Raw genomic sequence first — 20,246 nt, forward strand, 5'->3', positions numbered from 1 at the left:
TCACGCTATGAGCGGCCAGCGATAATTACCGCTGGCTGTTGATAATATGCGCTGAAATCTTTTACTTTGCAGATCTCCACTTCATCTGCCCCTTGGCACACATTTCATTTGGCCTTAGCTAACAGAAGTTGCAAAAGATTTCAAAGATTAAGGTGGCTCAGCTACAGTTTGGGAGATAAAAGATTTGAAAACTAGCTCAAGAATCATAACACACTTCTAATGAATGTTTCCACAAATTTCTATCAAGAATTATCAGAGTTGCAAAAGAGCCCAAAAGAGGTTTTTGCTCTTCATAAGTTTTTGGCTAATCCTGAAACATTTACCCCTCCCATCATTAGGTCACAGCTAGCCAATATTTTTCATGATAAGATTGTGCAACTCCTCTGGTCCTTTTCAACAGCTTCCAACACTGACCCAATGGCTGTTTCTGTGACTTGTCCATCACCATGTACATGTATTTCGTCATGCTGGTCGAAATTACGTCCAGTAACTATGGATTTTATTTTTCCCAACCCTAACTCTATTAGCTCAAATGCCCCTCTTTGCTCTTGTCCTGACCCTGCTTAATTTAAGGAAGATCGGAAAACCGTTCACCTCAGCCTGAGGTACTTCCCCAGAATCAGACATCATTCTTTGAACTCGGGGTTCTTGTGCAAGGAAGGATCCTGTACTTGGAGTTTAAAACCCATGTTTTCCCTCATTCAAGGGGTTGGTGCTGCTCCAGTAAATCTTAGAAATGGTGCTCAGTTCTTCACAGGGAAACAGTTAACATGCCAATTTAGAGTAAAAACTGACCTACTAGTCTCTCTAGCCACAGAAACTGTGCAAAGCTGCAGCTGCAGCATCAGGACACCCAGACCTGTGGATTGGGTCTGGATCGACTTCCTGTTACTTGCACCTGATAGCTGGTAAGGCATGAATTCCTTATCATGGATCACTTGACTTATATGTGTTGGCTATTTTCTGCAAAGACCAGAATATATCTACTGTGACAATGCCCCAGAGGGAGAATCTTCACACAATCAAGTACCTAGCAGACTATGTTGCAGCCAGTGTTGTTACTATGACAACAAGCTGGTAGGAGCCAAGAAGAACTCACCTATATTTTTCCTGGGATAATACTTAGATGGAGTACTTTTAGAGTACACCCTTATACCTGCTGCTGGACATTCTTAAACCCTACCTATGCAAGGCCGGCATGATACATACTAGTAAATAAATCATGATTCTATAGTGTTCCCTCCCTTTAATCACATATTCGTAAAGAATTACGAAGTACATGTTTACATCTACATCAGTGTCACTGGAAATGTCAGTTGTTTGAGATATGTCTATTCATGAAGCATTTTAAGAAACAACTGGAAAAGGCCTATGAGCTAACCTCCAATGCACTTCCACGGAAGCATAGCGGAACAAAGTCAACCAAGATCTGCATGAAAGGGAACATTAACTCCTCAAAGGATACCAAGAACTGCTCTGCCACTTCATCCACAAGAGAAAGAATAAGATAGAGAATTGATAGGAAGCTAACCCCTCCAGAGTAGTCTTACATTTTTCATTAATTCAGGTGACATACTTTGAAGGGAGGCTGGACTGAGGACTATCAAGATTCTTTACTGTAATCATATGAGACCAGGGGTCAAAATGCATTACAAAAAAAGTATGGGAACTGTGATGCTGCATGTGGGGGTGGGGTTAATGACCGTAGGGGCAGGGTCAAAAGAGCAGCAAATAAAACCAAAATATTCAGTAAGTTTTTTTTTGGTTTTTCACCTATAGGTAACTACATATAAAAAAAAGTGCAGCTTAAATAAAAAAATTAACACAAGTTAAGTTAATCAGTGGGAAGTGCACTATAGTACATTATCAACCATCTGTTAGTTAATACAATGCAGAGTTCAATGTGTGTAATCTTTATTTGATGCAACAGCAACAGCAAGTAACTTGCTGCTCTGCGCCAAATTGAGAGGGCAGGAATGCACCATATTTACTCACATTAAGCGCAATCCTGCTCTCTCCCTGTGCTAGTGCACTCTGCATCAAGGTTCAAGGGTTCATACATTGCAGTCAGGATTGTTTATGTGCAGGAAGTGCAACCTTCCTGCATAAAAGCAATCGTTGGAGGTGTTTTCCTGTTTCTAAGTGTACTGTAGAAAAGAACACACTTAGAAAAAGGAAACCAGGAGAAATAAAGATATTTTTCCTCAGTGCGCCTCTTACCAGCCAATTATCGATTAGTAGCCCTGATCGCTAATGAAGCCAAATATTTTGCAGGCACATTCCTAGAGGAACAGTCAAATTGGGCAGAAAACAAAAAAATAATCCCGCTCAACCAGACAGGATTCCGAAAATGCACCGGCACAATAACCAACATCATGGCAATGTCACTGATAATGGACCCAGCAAAAACCAAGCACAAGCAGCTCCATGCCTGTTTTATTGATTATAGTGCCGTGTTTGACAATGTGGATAGGCCCAAATTATGGTCGAAGCTAGCCCGATGGGACATTCCCAACAATCTTCTATCATTGATCATGCTCCTACATTCCAACACCTGGGTTAAAGTAAAACTGGGCTCAGGAAAGCATCTCTCAAGGAAAATTCAAACATCAAAAGGGCTGAAACAGGGTTGCGTGCTGGCCCCCATGTTATTCAATCTATTCATGGCAGACTTAACCCTGGCACTTAACAACTGCAACTCACACGCACCTATATTAGGGGGCTCCCCAATATCTAATCTACTCTATGCGGACGATGTTGTCCTACTCGGCTATACGGCTGTGGGCCTGCAACATATCCTTAATTGCCTAGAGGGCTATGCTGAAGAAAATTGTCTCTCAATAAACTTAAACAAAACAAGGACCATGACAATTAACAAGAACCGAAAAAAGCCCAATCAGTGGTTCCTGGGTAATAAACACGTTGAGTCAGCAGAGGCTTACAAGTATCTGGGTATATACATAGATAAAGAAGGTTTAGTCAACCGCCAGCAACAGGAGATCAAAAGGAAAGGGATGATTCTCGCACTCTCTCTGAAAGGTGTCTCAGCCAAACTACAAGGCCCCACTCTGAATCCACTCTTGATGGTAGCCCGGGCCAAAATTTTACCTTCTATTACTTACGGCACCGAGGCACTATGTGGGAGAGCTAGTAATCTGCCGGATAAGACATTTGTTAAAGCATATAGAACAATGTTCAGCCTCCCGACCAACACCTCACCGGCACAAATTTGTCCGGAGTTTGGTCTCATAAAGCAAACTTGGGCCAGCTACGGAGCTTTTATCAACTGCTGGCACAAGATTAGGTCAGCAAACCCCAGCACATTAAACCATCTCCTCTGGCGAGAGATACAACAGAGGCAGAACTCATCCGCTGGCCAATATCTTGAGGAGGCTCTGACGACCACAGGCCTCTTTCCCTTATGGGACACCCATTGTCTCCATTCGGCGTTTAAAAAAACAGTGCAGAAGACGCTTAAGACACTCTCCTTGCTAGAGGATAAGGCGACCTTCTCACTTAGAGCGCATGCCTGGATGACCTTGGCTACATACAAGTCTTTAGCCCCACAACATTATTTTAATTTGGGCTATTCAAAAATACTGAAACAATTTTTTTTAAAGTTCAGTCTAGGAGTGTTCCCAACTACACAGCAGCTCCCCCCCTGGAAAAGGGAGCAGGCTTTTACTCTTTGCAGTCTGTGCAAGAAGGATCAGGGTGACATCACACACATCATCTGCTCGTGCACGGAGCTGTGTCAAGAAAGGAGACAGCTGCTAAAAGTTCCCCTCAATCAAAGAGGGATCAGGACAAGGAGACAAGCTGTCCTGGCATGTTTTGAGCCTTCATCACCACACTTGAATACTAGGCTAGTTAAATTTCTCGAAGCAGCTCGCTCAAAAATGCTAAACTGATTATTACTTTGTAGACAATCTCTGTATGGGGGATATCTCTCTAAGTGACCGGAAAAACTCCACAGCGGATGGTTTTTTCAACAGGCAGTAAAGACAAAATTAGCCGTGACATTAAAACTGCAATGACACAGAAATGGCTTTCTGCAGCTCACGCTGCGTTGTTCATAAGGGACTATGTATTTTTTAAAATATGGAACATTTTTAACAGGGCTGTATATTTGTATGTATTGCATTGGTTTAAAGTAACTATGCAAATAATGTTTTACTTTTACAGTGCGCCTCTATTTGACCAGAGTACAATTCTGATGCATTTCCTGGTTTACTACTCTAGGGGAATCTGGGAATGTGGCAGAAAGCATGGGTGGATGCATGGGAACACCCACTCACATCCATGCAACACCTTTCTGGTGCTGAGTAATGCAAGGCACCAACCTGCCCAGCCTTGTGTCGCCCCAGATTAACAACCCACGCATAGCCACGCAAGGTGCCTTTGGATGGGTTGGTAAATCTGAGTTAATGATTGTGTTGCCCTTGCGTCACCCTTCGTGATGCGGGAGTGACACAATCCTTTCATAAATCTGGGCCTGCATCTTGGTTAGTGACTTGTGCATTTTTAGTGCTATAAGGTCCCGGCCTGTGACATATTGCAAGTATAAAATAATGATTTACATATTCACAGTGCTTTCTAAGATAGGCCACTCAAAATGCGTAAAAAAGTTTAAGATAAAAAGTGCTTCCAAAATATAGATTTCAGTAATACCCAGGCTCTACGTAGTGCAAATGGTTTTATATAACTGCCCCTTAAAAGCATGTACTTCACAGTTCAGCTGATAATTCCCTGCACTACTAACTAAAAAGAATACATCTGTGTTATCAGGAAGCGTCAAGTGATTCCATCAGTTAAAGCCAATACTGGCTTCCAAGCATCCTTGACATTTACAGATTAACCAGTTGTGCACATTTATATTTCTTCAAGAAAGCAGGCACCCTGGCCAAAATGCTTGTTTCTTGTTGCGGTGTCTGCCGTCTTCGGTTTCACAGCACAGGGGACTATCTGAGACGTCAGCTGAAGCATTTAAACTATCTGAATTAACCATCCCAGGATGAATGCCCTTTCACAAAAAGTAGGTGAACTGTTTCTCATAAATTAAAAAAAGTATGAGCATGTCGTCGCCCTCCGATCCTGTTGACTTCGTCCTCTGTATGAGACAACTGACTGAGAACCCTAAAGCAGAACCTTACCAATAGGGTCAATGTTCAGTCACTATGATCCAAGGGCATCATACTCTTCAATAAGAAATACACTCCCAAATGGTCCTCATTTCTATATACATAACAACCCCACCAAGTCGATCTGACGGCATCAACCCCATCTCCATTGAGCCAAGAGAGAGCACTCAAACACTGTGGTCCCAGCAGTGGAAGCCAAAAGACAGTCAACAATGTGCTTTCTGATGCGTCAGCTGGTTTTCCCACATCTGGTGAAATGTTGTTGTGGGTGGGGAGGTATCTCCTACAGAGATATTGCTTCCACCTGATGCCGAATTGGGCTTTGCATGCATAGAGGGTTCCATAATCTATGGAAAGTAAGAGCTAGAGGATGTAGGGTACACTGATCTATGAGGACTGACCAATTTACGCCAAGCTCTCATAAAGTTATTTATGTAGGAGCTGCGGTGGAATGACCGTGTGATTCAATTTAGCTTGCTGCTCCTTTGTGTAAATGCTATGAAAAAGCGATGGAAGTTAGGAGGGGAGGGAGGAAACATTTTTGGGGTGGTTAAATTTCTTGGGTAGTGTGGCGGGGTTACAGGAAGGGACCGGAGACTGGATCTGGGTATATAGGATTTTATTTTTAGGAAAGTCTTTTTATAACGGGACATGATTCTTTCTCTTCCAAACCCTGCAGGATCCATGTTAGCAGTCTCCCTCGAAAAGGGGGTAGTAGTCTCAGTGGCCTTGTTCTTCCCTCTTTACTCCTTTCGTCCTGGTCTTTGGTTTCTCTCACCACCGGCCATGCGGGAAAAAGGAATACAGAGAAGATGCTATCAGGACACAAGTTTTCTGACCAGTTGCCCAAGAGGAACCGGGGAAGTGAAAGGGTCACCGCTGCACTTGTGTTTTAATAATGTGGGTCTATAGAGTGGGCGTGAGGAAAAGCGGTTGTGAGGAAAGGGTGAAGAGGGAATGTGGGATAGGAGAGTAAAGGAAAGAGTATTTACACTATGGACACAGGATGCAAGCAAGACGTTAGCGGTTCTATGGAGGGAAGTCTCCCTGCCTCCCAACTCAGCCTGCGAACCGCTGCCGTACCTGCTTAAGCCACACTCCTCCCTCGGGAGTGTGGCACGGCGCTTCGCTGGGACGTTGGCCTACTGGCTCCGCAACTCCTTCAGCTAGTGCTCGTCTCATTCCTTCACTCCGGTAACCGTCTCTTTCTTCCTGCACCAACTCATGAACTCCGTACGCCTCCTGGGTGTCGTCACACGCTGAGCTTCGGTCTTCCTCACTTTTGGCTAATCCCACGGTCCTTTCGTCAGTCGGGGGCTTGGCTTCATCATCCGTGTACGCCCAGTTAAAGGAGCCTTCTCCCATGTCCTCCTCTGGCGATGAAAAGAAAGGATACCTGTCCGTGCTCCATTCGTTCTGGGGTAATTGGAGAGAGGGAGGGGAGGCAGAGTCAACATCTCACCAGTCACTTGAGGGGGAAACCTCCTCCACACTCCTGGTCTCTCTTTTACAGGTAGTCGCTGTGTCTCTGAAAGAGATTAAGAGTTAGCACTGTTAAGTTAGTTAAAAAACTACAATCTTGATTCAGACTTAGGTCTGTTGAGAAAAATTTAATATGCTTCCCATACAAAAAGCCATTTCAGATTAGTGGCCAAGGAAACATCTTTTACTCTGCTTGATGGTACATTCTCAATAGGAAATCTCATGCACAAGATTATGTTTAGGACATACATTTATTAAAAGAACTACCTTACCCAGTGTTGGAAAATGGCCCTCTCTGAAGGGTCACCCCAACCTTCTTGCCTTTCCTTAACCTCTTTTTCTGACATCGTTTTTGTAGGCTTTAGGACTCTGGGCACTTTACCACTGCTAACCAGTGCTGAAGTGCATGTGCTCTCTCCTCGAAACGTGGTTCTATTGGCTCATACTCAATTGGCAAATGTAATTTACTTTTAAGTCCCTAGTAAAGTGCACTACATGTGGCCAGGTCCTGTAAATTAAATGCTTCTAGTGGGCCTGTATCACTGATTGTGCCACCTACTCAAGTAACCCTTTAAACATGTCTCAGGCCTACCACTGCAAATCCTGTGTGTGCTGTTTCACTGCTATGTCGACTTGGCATTAAAACCCCCTTGCTAAGCCTTAAACTCCTCTTTTATTACACATAAGTCACCCCTATAGTAGGCCGTATGTAGCCCATTGGGCAAGGTGCTATGTAATAAAAGTTTGGGCATGTGCTTTTAAGTTTTGTATTTCCTGGTAGTAAAAAGCACAAATTCATTTTTACTACTGTGAGGCCTACTCCTCTCATAGGTTAACACTGAGAAATCCTTATTACACTTTTAAGCTATAATTCCTGATTGAGAGAGGGTAGATTAGTAATATTTTATATGATTGGAATGGTAATGATAAATCCTCTTTACTGGCAAAGTTGGATTTACCATTACTATTTTAGAAATGCTACTTTTAGATAGTTAGCATTTCTTTGCTCTTGAAAGCTCTGTGTGCCGGCAGCCTGTCTCAAATGCACGTCTGGAGAGGGTGACCAGTTGACTTTGTGCATTCCCTCTAGACAGCCACACACAAAGACGGTTATGTGTGTCTGAGTGGCCATCTGCATCCTGATGTCTCATCCTGGGCAGGATGGGAGGGAAGAGCTGACACACCTGAATAAGCAGTGTCCTGTTCCTACACAGAGTTGATTACCCCCTGTGGTTAGTCTGGAGCAAGGGCTAGTGTTAGACCTGGCACCATTGGTGTGGGTCTCCCTTCCATTTTTTGCCTTTACCTCCTGTGTTTTGCTGTGTGTTTGACTTAATTTATGCTGGTCTAGATGATTAGGGTACTTTGCCACTGCTGTTCAGTGCCGAAGTGCAAGTGCTCCCTTTGTAAATTAGTGTTATGGATTACTGTTTCCACGATTGGCTATTTGATTTACTTGTCAGACCCTAGTATAGTGCAATGTGTGTGCCCAGGGCCTGTAAACCAAATGCTGCTGGTGGGCTTGCAGCACTGGTTGTGCCACACACCAAAGCAGCATGTAAAATGTGACTCAGGCCTGACATTGCAGAGCCTGTGTGCTTTTAGATCACTTTTGGGAAATCAAGAGGAACCTTTGCCAATGAGAAGAGCCAGAGAAGCTGAGGAGGACACTGCCCTGTGCTGTTTGCTGTCTAAGGTTGGCCTGCAGTGGCTACTTGCTGCCAAGGAAAGGAGAAAAGGACTTTGCTGCTTGCTTTGTTCCCCTGCTTGAAGTAAAGATATCCAAGGGATTGAACTGAGCTTACCCCCTGTTCTAGAGGTCTCAGAACAACAAAGACCGCACTGTGTCAGGAGGCACCGTCTTTGATCATCGCCGCAGAAGAAAAGGGTAACCGACTCTCTCATTGAGTCCGTCTCAGAATTAAGTGTCCTGAAAGCACCGCCGAGAGCAATGCCTCGCTTCGAAACGCCACCCTAGTTTCACCGACTCCTTCAACGAGCCGCTGCTTGCAACGCGTCCTGTGGCCACTGCACTCCGCAACACTTCGCTACATGCAGCAATGATGTCACCGACCCCGTCACTGCCCGACTGGAACCTTGACAGGCTTCATTGCCATACCTTGTCCTGCCAGCAACGCCGCGAGCACCGAATCACCCTTCAACGCAATCAATGGTCTCACCGACTCCTTCAATGAGCCTCTGCCTTCCCCGAATTGTGAGGACATCGTCCGCCGCAATGCTACGCTTCACAACAATTGTGTGAAGTTAGCCCCAACCGACTTGCACCCATGTGTTGGTAGCATCAGAAAAGTACTGTGTCAGAGTCTGTTGATGCTTTAGCTGGCCCGTATAGACACGGTCAGCTGGAATTGTTAGACTCTGTCATATTCAGTATCAAGGTAGCCCCTGGAGGTTATTTTACAAAAGTACTATTTTTCAAGAGTATTGTATGTTGGATTTTTATCGCATTTGGTCTTGTTGGTTTAGATGAAGATTTACTATTTTTCTACACTGGAGTGGTGTCCATTTGTAGTGTTTTCACTGTATTACTTTGTGTTCACAAATGCTTTACACACTGCCTCTGAGATAAGCCTGTCTGCTCGTGCCAAGCTACCAAGGGGGTGAGCAGGGGTTATTTTAGAAGTGTATCCCCCTTACCCTAACTAGAAGCAAGTGTCCCTATTTGGAGAAAGGTACCTACCTCTGCCAACTATAGACCCCCATTTCTAACATCTAGGTAGAAATATCTCTGTGCATTTCAAAGACCCTTCTTTGAAGTGACCCCCCACTTCAAAGGCACACCTGGTTATAAGTACTGGGTCCCTGACCCCACCACACCAGACACTTCTGGACCTGTAAAGACATTCTTTCATGAAGAAAGACTTCTGTGCTGCTAAAAAGACTGTCATTCTACTTTTTTCTGCTGATCTGCCCTGCTACCATCTACCCCTGCTGAGGAAGGGAACAGGACTCTGCTTGAACCCAGAGTGATTTCCAAGAGCTTGATGGCTTGCCTCCTGTTTTTGAGACTCTCCTCCTGTTTTTGAGACTCGGGGATATCAAAGTTTTGCCCCCTGCTCCTGTGCCTGGCCTATTGGAAGTGGACTCAGGTTCTTGCTCGAGTCGACCCAACGCTTCTCCTGTCTACGTGTAGCAGAACTGACGCATCATTTGTTGCAGGAGCAGAATCAGCACATCACACTCGGAACCATCACATTGCCTTAAAGAACTGATGTATCAGAACGAACGCATGGCAGCTGCTGTAGTGTAGGAATATCGATGCTTCCCTTTGATCACGTGGAGAAACCCGGCACATCGTCTATGGAATCAACGCCTCTCAGCACATCACCATTGGGACCTGTGCATTGCCACAACTGTGTGAAGAAAGTTGATGCATCATCTCGACTGCGGGATCGACACCGACGCTTCCCTTGGCTGCACCCAGCATTTTGCTATTGCCACCAAGATCAAGGTACTTTGCCAGTGGGCCTTGCGTGGCTTCTTTATCCAGCCTGCACTCCATCGCATTCGGCTTGTACTATTGACTTTGCCCGGTCCAGCTTGACAAGATAACACCCATAGGTGCCTATTGCTTCGAAGTACTATTTATACATTAAAACTTCAAAAAATTGCATCTCAACTTCTACTTATTTAATTTTTGTTGCTTTGGTCTTGTTTTATTTATAAACATGTCTTTTTTCCTAATCTTTTTGTTGTGTTTTTATTGTATTACTCTGTGTTGTGTTGCACAAATAATTTACACATTGTCTCCAAAGTTAAGCCTGACTGCACTGTGCCAAGCTACAGGTTCATTTATGGTGTGTATCTGACTTACCCTGACTAGGATTGTGGTTTCTGCTTGGTCAGGGTGCAAACCTCAGCCAACCAGTAACCCAATTTCTAATACCCAGTGACAAAAAGGTACTTGACATTAATGAGAAGTGTCCTTTTCCTGAAAGTACTAAATGCCAAACAGAACTTACCATGTTTAAATTGTTCCTGTATTATTAAACAATAAGCTAAGCTATTCCAATTACTCCTGGCATGTTCAGCTGTACTTGTGGCCTGGAAAAACATTTGAAATCTCATTTTAAACGAGCTGGTATAAGGATTGTGAAAATGCTCGCTAAATATTTATTAGGCTTGCAAATGTCAAAGTTCCCATTAGAGTGGCACTGTTTTGAATTTAGGTAGGGCAAATATAGGAGTGTTTTTAAAAATGTATTACATTGAGATAAATGTATGATGTGAAATTCTATTTGGATTCAATAGTGGGGTTTCTGCTCAGTTTGTATTTTAACACTTATTGATAATGTAATTGCTCGATTATAGCAAACTACAAAATATATATTGAGTGAGGAAAAAGCCAGATTAACATCAGTTTACAGCTTGTAATGACTAATGCATAGAGGTTGCAGATATTAGGTGGCTATACTTAGAAATGGTTTCATGTTGTAAATGTGAGCATCATTTTTAAATAACGGTGCCTTTAAAAGATGTTCTTGTGTCCTCGTGTTCAATTCACCTCTAGTATGTGGCCTTGGTTTATAATTTTTCTGTTGAAATAAAAAACCACTTTAAATGGCAGATGATCGGTCACACAACGTAAATATCCCTTTTGTGGCCAGCAAACAAAAATATGAAAAATGAAGAAAGAGAAAGAAAGTTCAAAAATGATGCCAGAGGAGATATTTACATGTAATTTCTGTCAACTTGTCATATATTTTTAATTTTTTTTCAACATTAACTTGTACTTGCTTGTATTTTTTAGGCACTGAATGAACTAGCAGCCAAGCATTCTAACTTGAAAGTGATTCAGCTAGGTAGGTGTTCGATCGCTCTCCAATCCTCTCTGTTTTTGCCAAATCTCTATAACTGCTTGCACGGGAAAGCAAAAAGGGTGATTTATTTGTGAAGGAATACATTACATGTCTGAAAATTCTTTCCAATTCCTGTGTAGGTCTGCAATCTCTGAGTTTGTACGAAAAGGTCCATTATCCACAGAGACTACTAAGCAATCATTGGAACCCATATGCATTTTGCCCCACTATCAATCTATATGTCTTGAGGTACCGCTGACTACACCAGAAAGCAAAACCATCCTAAGTGATTGTTTAATCCTGCCCTTCTGTGGTTTGTCTATGTTGGGTTGTGTCTTCGCCTCTTAAAATCCTCCTGTATTGGAATGTGTGAAACGTGAAAGGTGTGGAGTGGAGTTTCTGTCTCAGAATGTTTAGAGGATTTTGTTGGCCAGAAGGCAGAGTCATCAGAACACCAATGTCCTTGGTAAGTGTAAGCTGAAGAGTAACTGTTGTAAATCTCTGAAAGTGTAGTCAGTTTCCAGTTCTCACTTGTGGCTTAGAGACTTAACTAAATGGTGAGGATGAAACTTAAAGTCAACACAGCGGTACTGGTACTATGAAAACTTGGAGTCTTCCAGCTGATGAGATATGTAGTAACCTGCCTATAGTTAAGGCTGCCGACGTAATCACAGTCTGTTAACACAAGTCTACTATAGCCAAGAAAAGAGCCTGTTGGCCATGATATTAAGACATATCTCCAATTCCTGAATCAATAGAACATCTTGGGGTAGAGGGCTGGCCCATTGCTCTTCCGTAAGTTGCTCTGTGAGTTTATTCAAACTGTGAATAAGACTTAAAAAGCAGTGGTTCATTTATTTATTTATTTTGGAGTTTTATATAGCACAAAGAAAAACCTTTCGGTGACAGAGCGCTTTTTCAGATAGTGTATAAACACATAGGATAGGACAGGAAGAAATAAATAGCACTAGATAAAAATACAATATATGTACATATATATATATATACATGCACTAATGGTGAACAGAGAAATAGGTGTAGCATAAGTACAGGCCCGCGTGACAAGAAGCAGCGGACATATTGCGTGAGGAATCAATCACATGGAAATTAATGTGAGTTCAGTGAAAGAGGAGTTTGTTGGATAGTTGGATTTTTACTTCTTTGCTGAAGATGGATGTGGATGGGTTGCATCTTATTTCAATAGGGAGAAAGTTCCACATTTTTGGTGCAATTCCCGCGAAGGATCAGTTGTACGTTTTATTTTATTTTTATTTTTGTGGCTTAAGGAGTTAGGGTCTAGTACTTCTGGAGGATGTGTTTCCTCCAGATAAGGATTTCCGGGTAAGGTAGGGGGGCATTGTGGTACAACCCTTTGTGGGTCAAACAGGCAATTTGAGATGAATCCTGGCCTCAAAGGGTAGCCATTTCAGTGATTGAAGGTCAGGGTGATATGATCACTTTTTTGTTTTGATCCAGTGATGAGCCTAGCTGCTGCATTCAAGTTAGCCTTCAGCGACGCAAGTGAAATTTTCAGGAGACAAACCAGATTAGTGCTACTGTAGTCTAATTTGGATAACACAAGTACATGTACCGCAGTTGTGGGATCTGCCACTGGTAGGGAGGATTTTAGTTTCCTAAGAAATAGCAACTGATGGTTAACACCTCTACTGACGGCGCTGATATGTTTTTGCGTGAAGAGGACTTTTGTCAAGGTTATACCAAGGAATTTGGCAGACCCAATGATGTGTAGGGTACAGTTCAAAGCAGTGAGAAGAGGGAGCCAGTCTTTGATGTTAGGGGTGCAACTGTTATACCATCCTAAAATTATAATTTACATTTGAAAAAACAATGACATAAACACAAATAAACGTACACTTTAATATAGGTTGCGCATATATGTGCGGAACAACAAACTACTAACATCCCACCATATCAACAGCCTTCTGTGCACGCACATCACTGAACCCACCTGTGGCCTGGTACCAGAATATCATGCTAAGAATTTCATCCGCCTGAGTGTCGTCAGAAATCCCTAATCGAAGATGGATGCTTGAACAATCTGCTCTAAATCCCTGCCATGAATTTCTATAAGGCTGCTGAGTCCTAAAACATTCATACAACAACCTGCAAGCAGCCGCTGAACCAGAGAAACCGACAGGGTAAGGAGCACAGCAGCGCGGAACGAGGGGAGTTGAACATGCGTGGAGGCGTCTGGCGGGCCCCCGATTGCAGATGCACCAAACTCACAGAAAACAACCCGTATAGGGCAGCGTCTCATAGCTCTAACTGCTTATTGAAGCTGCTCAGCATGGATAAAGGAAAGACGAAACACGCTGGAGCTTACCAAGTGGTAGGCAGGCACCTGCACTATGCTGGGGGTGTAAATCAGTGCAAATTAATTGTGGCGAAAGACTGGTAATTCCTAATGCTCAGTGTTAACGCAATTGACAATAGAGTGCATGTTTCAGTTATAGAACTGAAGTCCATCATAGTACTATCATGGTACTATCAAGTGCTTTTAGTGGTAAGGAGAATCAGCTACAGGATGCAATAGAGCTCTTGCTGCACACAAGTTTTTTTTGTATTAACTATATCCTGCAAACCAGAATGAATAGTGGCCAAGACAACGGGTATATCCAATCCCAAGCAGACCAAACTCTTGCTCGAGACAAGAACATCCCTAAAGCTCCCCTCAAGGGAGGTAGAAAATTGCTTACCAAAACCAGACATTGAGACCAGTGTAAACACAAATATGAAAGTAATAGGTCTGCTACTTGAAATGGAGTCTGTGAACAACAGATGAGAAAAAAAGACCCTCACACAGCGTATGCATAAAATTAATGACATGATGGAAAAATGTGTGGACATATCAGAACAGCTCATCTCAGAGATACAAGTCAAAACCTATGGGCATTGGAAAAAGATCCTGCAATTGGAAAAGGATCTAGTACCCATTAATGCCAAGAAGGACGATCTGGGGTCTTGCTCTAGCAGTAACAACTTGCACGATGCTAATGTATCATTGATCTTGGCAAGGGAATTTTTAAAAGAATTGCAATACGAAGGAGTGAAAATTGAATGTATCTGTTTTTTACAGCCACAGTACTTGAGACAGCCACAGTACTTGAGACGCATGGAGCTTTCATCCCAGTGAAAAGGAAATAAAAAACACAGACTGGTGTACTCAATGGTACTTACTGCAAACTTAAAAGTCAAGCATAACGAATGAAGGCCTCATGTGTTTATTTATGTAGCTTGATTTATATCTACAAAACTATTATGTGGCAACCCTGTAACCCTGGGAACCTGGGCTAGAACAAACAAGAACAAGACAACGGTCCCATTCGGGAGAGGTTAAAAGCCTAAACCTCCGAGGCTAAAAGTTATGATTCAGAAACAACTACTTAGAACCATATAATTAATTGAATTCAATATGTCAAATCACATTACAGGTGCTAGATGAAGGATGCAGTGAAAATGAATAGTGCCATCAGTGAAAACAAGCATTACCTCCTCGTAAGTCTTCCTCGCCACATGAGTTACATAGTGAGCTTCAGCTCCACGACAGAACCCTCCAAAGTAAAAAAAGCCTCCCACCCCCTCCCAACATGGCCGACCAGTCACCCCTGACCTCTATAAGAGGCGGGCCGGCCCAACCAACAGGCTGTGTTTTTTTGTTCTGCGCGATTCTCTCCAGAGGCGCTGTACAGGTAAGATGGGCCTGCGTTAGCTGGTCCATGGGTTTTGGGGTTGAGGATCCTGCTTTAGCGGTCCCTGGTACCTGGAACTTTAATCCCCCCCCCCCCCCTTCCTTCCCCCGGTCCTGTGGGGCCGGTTAGGTGCTGCTATAGCGTGCCAGGGGTTTACAGGGGGGGGGGGGGGCGGCCGGGGATGTGGGGTGTTTGTGCATTCCCGTGTCTCCCCAGGTCGTTACTGTAGGGCCCTTGCCTGTATGTGGGCTTTTGGGTCCGGCGCTGGGGGTTCTCCTGTATGGGGCTCCGGTGGCTTTCATGCGCCTATGCGTGGGCTTGCTCTGTGGCAATGGCTCGGTGTGCGCAGGCTTCGCATGTGTGTGGCCCCGGGTTCTATTCCGGTTTTCACTAAAGGTACAGACGTCTCCGGGTGAGCCCGGTTCTCTGTAATGTTTTGCCTGCACTCGCGTGCTCGAGCCTCGCCTGGAGCAGCGGATTGACCGTTATCCATTTCAAGTGCTCGGCGCTTCTACGGCGGTACTTGCACTGTGCCTGGCCGAGGTTGTGAGCCTCGGAGTAAAGTCGGCTCTTGCTAGGGTGCCTTTGCGTCTTTATTTATGCGGCGCGTCCCTGTCTAAGGGCGGCGGGGGCGGGCTCGGTCCTACCTCATTTGTCTGTGGGTCCTCGGGGGCTCTGCTGTCCGGGTCCGGATGCTCCCCTCCTGCTGGCTTGGGTCTCGGTAACGCGGCGCTGGTCGCTGCCGCCGACAATCAAGATTTTTTGCTTCCCAACGGCCCGCGGCTGGTTGCCGCGCTGGGGTTGGCTCCGGACGACTCCCGCCTCTTGTGGCGGGGTTTGGTTTCAGCCAGGTTCGGCCTGTGAATGCCTTCGTCGGCCATGCACGGCATGGTTCCCCTGCTGGCACAGCTGTTTGGACACCTTCTTAGGGCAGTAGGCAGCGCGTCAGTCTCATAATCTGAGGGTCCTGTGTTCGATCCTCAGAGAGGGCATTTATATTTCAGGGATTTTTTTTTTTAACTGCAGTCTCAGTTTTGAGGTGCGCTCCTGGGGCACTATCAGTTAGTGCGCGGAAAGACAGTTCCCACTTCTGAAATACCTTTCCGACATCCATGTGGCCCAATGGTTAGAGCAGCAGACCCTGATGCAGAGATCTAGCCCGGGACCAGGGTTCGATTCCCCGCCTCGGCGGGTCTTGGGCTCAAAATCCCACGGAACTGATAATAATGTGCTGTGTAGTCGGTACTAGGCACACCCTGAACCGTCAGGATGGTGAGGTTCTAGGGCGCCGGACTCAAGTGAGTTTGCTCTTCTGTGAGGCTGAGCCTTCTGGTATCCTCAGGGAGGCGTGGGTTCTGTCGCCGTCTGCGTGGTCTCCCTTTTACTGCGCTGTCCCTACTGGATGTCCTTGTGCGGCGGGTTGGCCTGCCCCCTCCTCGCCTCGACTCCCTCTCGTTGGCCCCGCTCCGTCGGAGGTGGTGGGGGGGGGGTTGGATGGTGTGTTTCTCGCTGGTCTAGGTTGGCTTGCACTTCCCTCCTGCGGCGGTGGTTGTTCCCGGGGTTCTCTTGGTGCGTTTTCTCCGCAGGTCTCCGGACTCCATTCCTCTGCTTGCGTCCGTCGTGATGGGCGTTGAGGGGGTATGGTTCGTGTTTGACCTCTGGCAGCGAGGGTGTACTCTCTGGTGGGGAGTCTGTCTTCACGAAGTGCGTTCATGACGGTGGGCGCCTCCCCTCTGACCCTGGGGTCGAGCGCGTGGGGGCGGCTGCTATACGCTCTTGGAGTGCTTTCTGACAGCTACGGCCGCTGTGGTGCCGCGATGCTGGCTCCGGCGTCTGGTCTGGCTGCGACCGGATCGTCGGTGGCGGCCAGGGGTGCTTTGCTCTGTTGGATTCTGAGTTTACTGCGGGAGGCCGATACTGGCTGTCTCCCTTCCATTCGTATGGGGCCCGCTTCCCTGGGCGCGGCCTACTTTTTTATCCTTGTCCGCCTATGGGTTAGGGCGTCTCGCCCTTTCGAGGGTTGGGTCGCGGCCGGGGCACCCCGTTCTTCGGCTATTCCCGGCCTTGTCCTGGTGCTGCTGCTCCCTTTCCGCCCCTGGTTCCTGGCTTCAGCCGTCTCCCTCCGGGGCGTTCCCTGTGGCTTGGGCTCTTCGGACTTGCTGGCCGGGGTTCGGTCTTGCTTGTCATGCGGGCCTTCCACGGGGTCCCACCTTCTCAGGGGGTTCGGGCTTCTACTCCTTCCTTTGTCTGCTCTGGAGGGTTTTCTGGGATGTTTTCGGCCAGTTTTTGTTTTGGTGTGGTTGGGTCCTGCCATTCCATACTTTTGTATTCGAATTGGCTCTCGGCAGCTTTGCTGCTTTTTCTGGTCTCCTTCCTTCCGTGTCCCATGGGTTGGACTGTGTGGCCGGATGGTTTTTCCGGTTCTGCGATTGGGGGTTCCCATTCTCAGTTACGGGGGCTTCCGTTGGGCTTGCCTTCTGGCCCGTGAGTGTGGGCTGTACTCCTGGCCCGCCTGGTGGGTCTTCTTCGCCGGGAGGGGGTCCTGGTTTTCCTTGTCTGGACGTGTGATCCATCTCGGCCTCTTCTTTTTCAGGGGTGAGGCTTCACGTCAGTCGGTGTCTCCCCTCCCTCGGCTCCCTGCTCTTTGTGCGGTAGTCCCTTCCGTTCCCGTCTCGGGCTTGTCCTCCTTAGGGGGTCGTGTGCCTGGACCCGGTCCTCCCCTCTGCTTCGTTCGGAGTTGGGTTGGCTGGTTGGTGGAGTCTCGACTCCCCGGGGGTCTTTCCTCCTTGGTATCCCCGTCCGGGGTGATCGCGTCCGTTGCCGGTCTCCTCGGCTGGGGGGGTGACCTTGGGCGCGTGGTCGATTCAGGGTCGTTGGGATCTCCTACCGTCACGCTGCTCCTCGATCTGTCAGGTGTTGTGGCAGTCCTCCTGGCCTGCCGTCCATTTACTCCTTCTCTACAGGGTCGCCGTGTCTTGGTCAGGCCAGACAACCAGGTTGTGTTGGGCTATGTTTACCATCAGAGGGGGGTGCTGGGTTCGCTCCCTTTGGTTGCTGACTCAGGAGTTGTTGTCTTGGGCGGAGTCGTCGGTCCTGTCTCTTTGGGCTGTCTATCTCCCGGGGTCCGACAATGTGGAGGCGGATCGACTGTGTCGGATCTTTCCTTCGTTGCCTTGTCTCTCCATGACTCCGGTGGTGTTTCAACGCCTGGTGTCTCGCTTCGGTCTGCCGCTGGTGGATCTGTTCGCGGATGGGGATTCGGCCCTCCTGCCCAAGTTCTGCTCTCTCCTCCCGGTTCCGGGGGGTGGCGTGTGGATGCTCTGTCATTCACTTGGCCCTCCGGTCTTCTGTACGCATTTCCCCCTTTCCCACTGATTCCCCGGGTCCTCTGCAAGATTTGCTTGACGGCACCAGGGTGCTTCTGGTGGTTCCCGGCTGGGTCCGCCGCCCCTGGTACCCTCTCCTTTGCGAGCTGGCGGTTCAGGCCTACTGGCCGATCCCGGATCTGCCCTTTCCGTTGAAGGGCCCCCCGCTCCCGGAGTCGGTGTTGCGCCGGCTCCATCTGCAGACCTGGCTCTTGAGCGGGTGACGCTGCTTGCTCGGGGTTGTTCTTCTGGGGTTGTGGATTTGCTGCAAGGCTCCCGCAGGTCTTCCACCGTATCTTCCTATGCCCGGCACTGGGCTTCTTTCTCGCGTTGGTGCGGTCTGCTGGGTACTGACCCCGCCTCCGTGGATCCCTTGCGGGTCTTGGATTTCCTGGCTGAGGGGTTTTCCTTGGGCTTGGCCCCTTCTTCCCTGGGGGCCCAGTGGGCGGCCTTGCGGGCCTTCCGCAGTCCGGATTTCGGCGGGCTGGATTCCCTGGTGGCTCGTTTTCTCCGGAGTTGTTTTCTCCGTCGCCCTCGGACGCTCTGCCTGTCTCCCCCTTGGGATCTCCCTCTCTTTCTACGAGCACTTCAGGATCCTCCCTTTGAACCCCTGGCCTCGGTGGCTTTGCGGTTCCTCTCCTTTAAGGTGGTTTTCCTGGTGGCAGTGGTGTCTGCTGGGCGAATGGGCGAGCTGGGGTCGTTCCTCCGCTCCCCTCCCTTCTTGCGGGTTTTGCCGGACGGGTTGCTTCTCCGGCATGACCCCCGTTTCCTTCCCGAGGTTCCTTCCCTGGTGAACCGGGCTCGGGAGGTGTCTTTGCCTTCTTTCCCTCCCGACACGGATCCTTCCTTGTCCTTGCTGGATGTCCGGCGGTAGTTTTAGTTTATCTTGAGCGCACGTCTTCCCTTTCCCGGTGTGATAGCCTGTTCGTGACTTTCGGTCCGGTTCATTCGGGCCACAAGCCCTCTCTTTCCACCTTGAGTCGCTGGCTAAAACAGGCTATCATCCTTTCCTATGCTTCACTGGGTTCGGTGGTACCGGCGGGGGTCCAGGGTCGGTACACGAGGAGTGTATCTGTGTCCTGGGCCTCCTTCAAGGGTGTCTCCACTGAGATTTGTCGGGCGGCGACGTGGTCGTCCCCCCACATGTTCATGGAACACTATCGCGTTGTCTTGGGTGGTTCTGTCCCTGGGGACTTCGCTGGGGCCATTCTGAGTGCGGGAGCTGTGGCTCCTTGATGGCCTTGTCTTTATGTCTTGATTCAGGTTTGCTGTACTTCCTGTTTTCTGTGCATTGTACTGAATAAACCTTGTGTTGGTTTATCTGCATCACCGTGTGGTGTTGTTCTTATGGTGGGCAATGAAGCCTTTTTTGGCTTGGGTATTTGCTCACTATGTAAGTCATGTGGCGAGGAAGACTAACGAGGAGGTAATGCCCCGGTTACTTACCGGTAATCTTCATTACTCCGAGTATAGTCTTCCTCGCCACATGAGTTCCCTCCCCCCCCCTCCCTGTCTGGCTATCGGCTTCATTGTTTGTTTGGTGGTTCAGGCTGTTGGTTGGGCCGGCCCGCCTCTTATAGAGGTCAGGGGTGACTGGTCGGCCATGTTGGGAGGGGGTGGGAGGCTTTTTTTACTTTGGAGGGTTCTGTCGTGGAGCTGAAGCTCACTATGTAACTCATGTGGCGAGGAAGACTATACTCGGAGTAATGAAGATTACCAGTAAGTAAC

The 20,246-nt window shown here is 47.2% G+C and overlaps 1 protein-coding gene across 1 annotated transcript in view; it reads left to right on the plus strand.

Annotated features, from left to right (window-relative positions):
- The window catches only part of LOC147676815 (uncharacterized), a 230,680-nt gene that overhangs the window by 57,012 nt on the left and 153,422 nt on the right, over positions 1-20,246 (plus strand). Inside the window, exon 2 of the mRNA XM_086945233.1 lies at positions 11,395-11,446. Within this exon, the coding sequence (XP_086801359.1) occupies positions 11,395-11,446 (52 nt within the window). The remainder of the gene's footprint in view (positions 1-11,394; positions 11,447-20,246) is intronic.

Source organism: Lissotriton vulgaris, chromosome 12 (assembly GCF_964263255.1).
Source record: "Lissotriton vulgaris chromosome 12, aLisVul1.2, whole genome shotgun sequence".
NCBI classification, from domain to species: Eukaryota; Metazoa; Chordata; class Amphibia; order Caudata; family Salamandridae; genus Lissotriton; species Lissotriton vulgaris.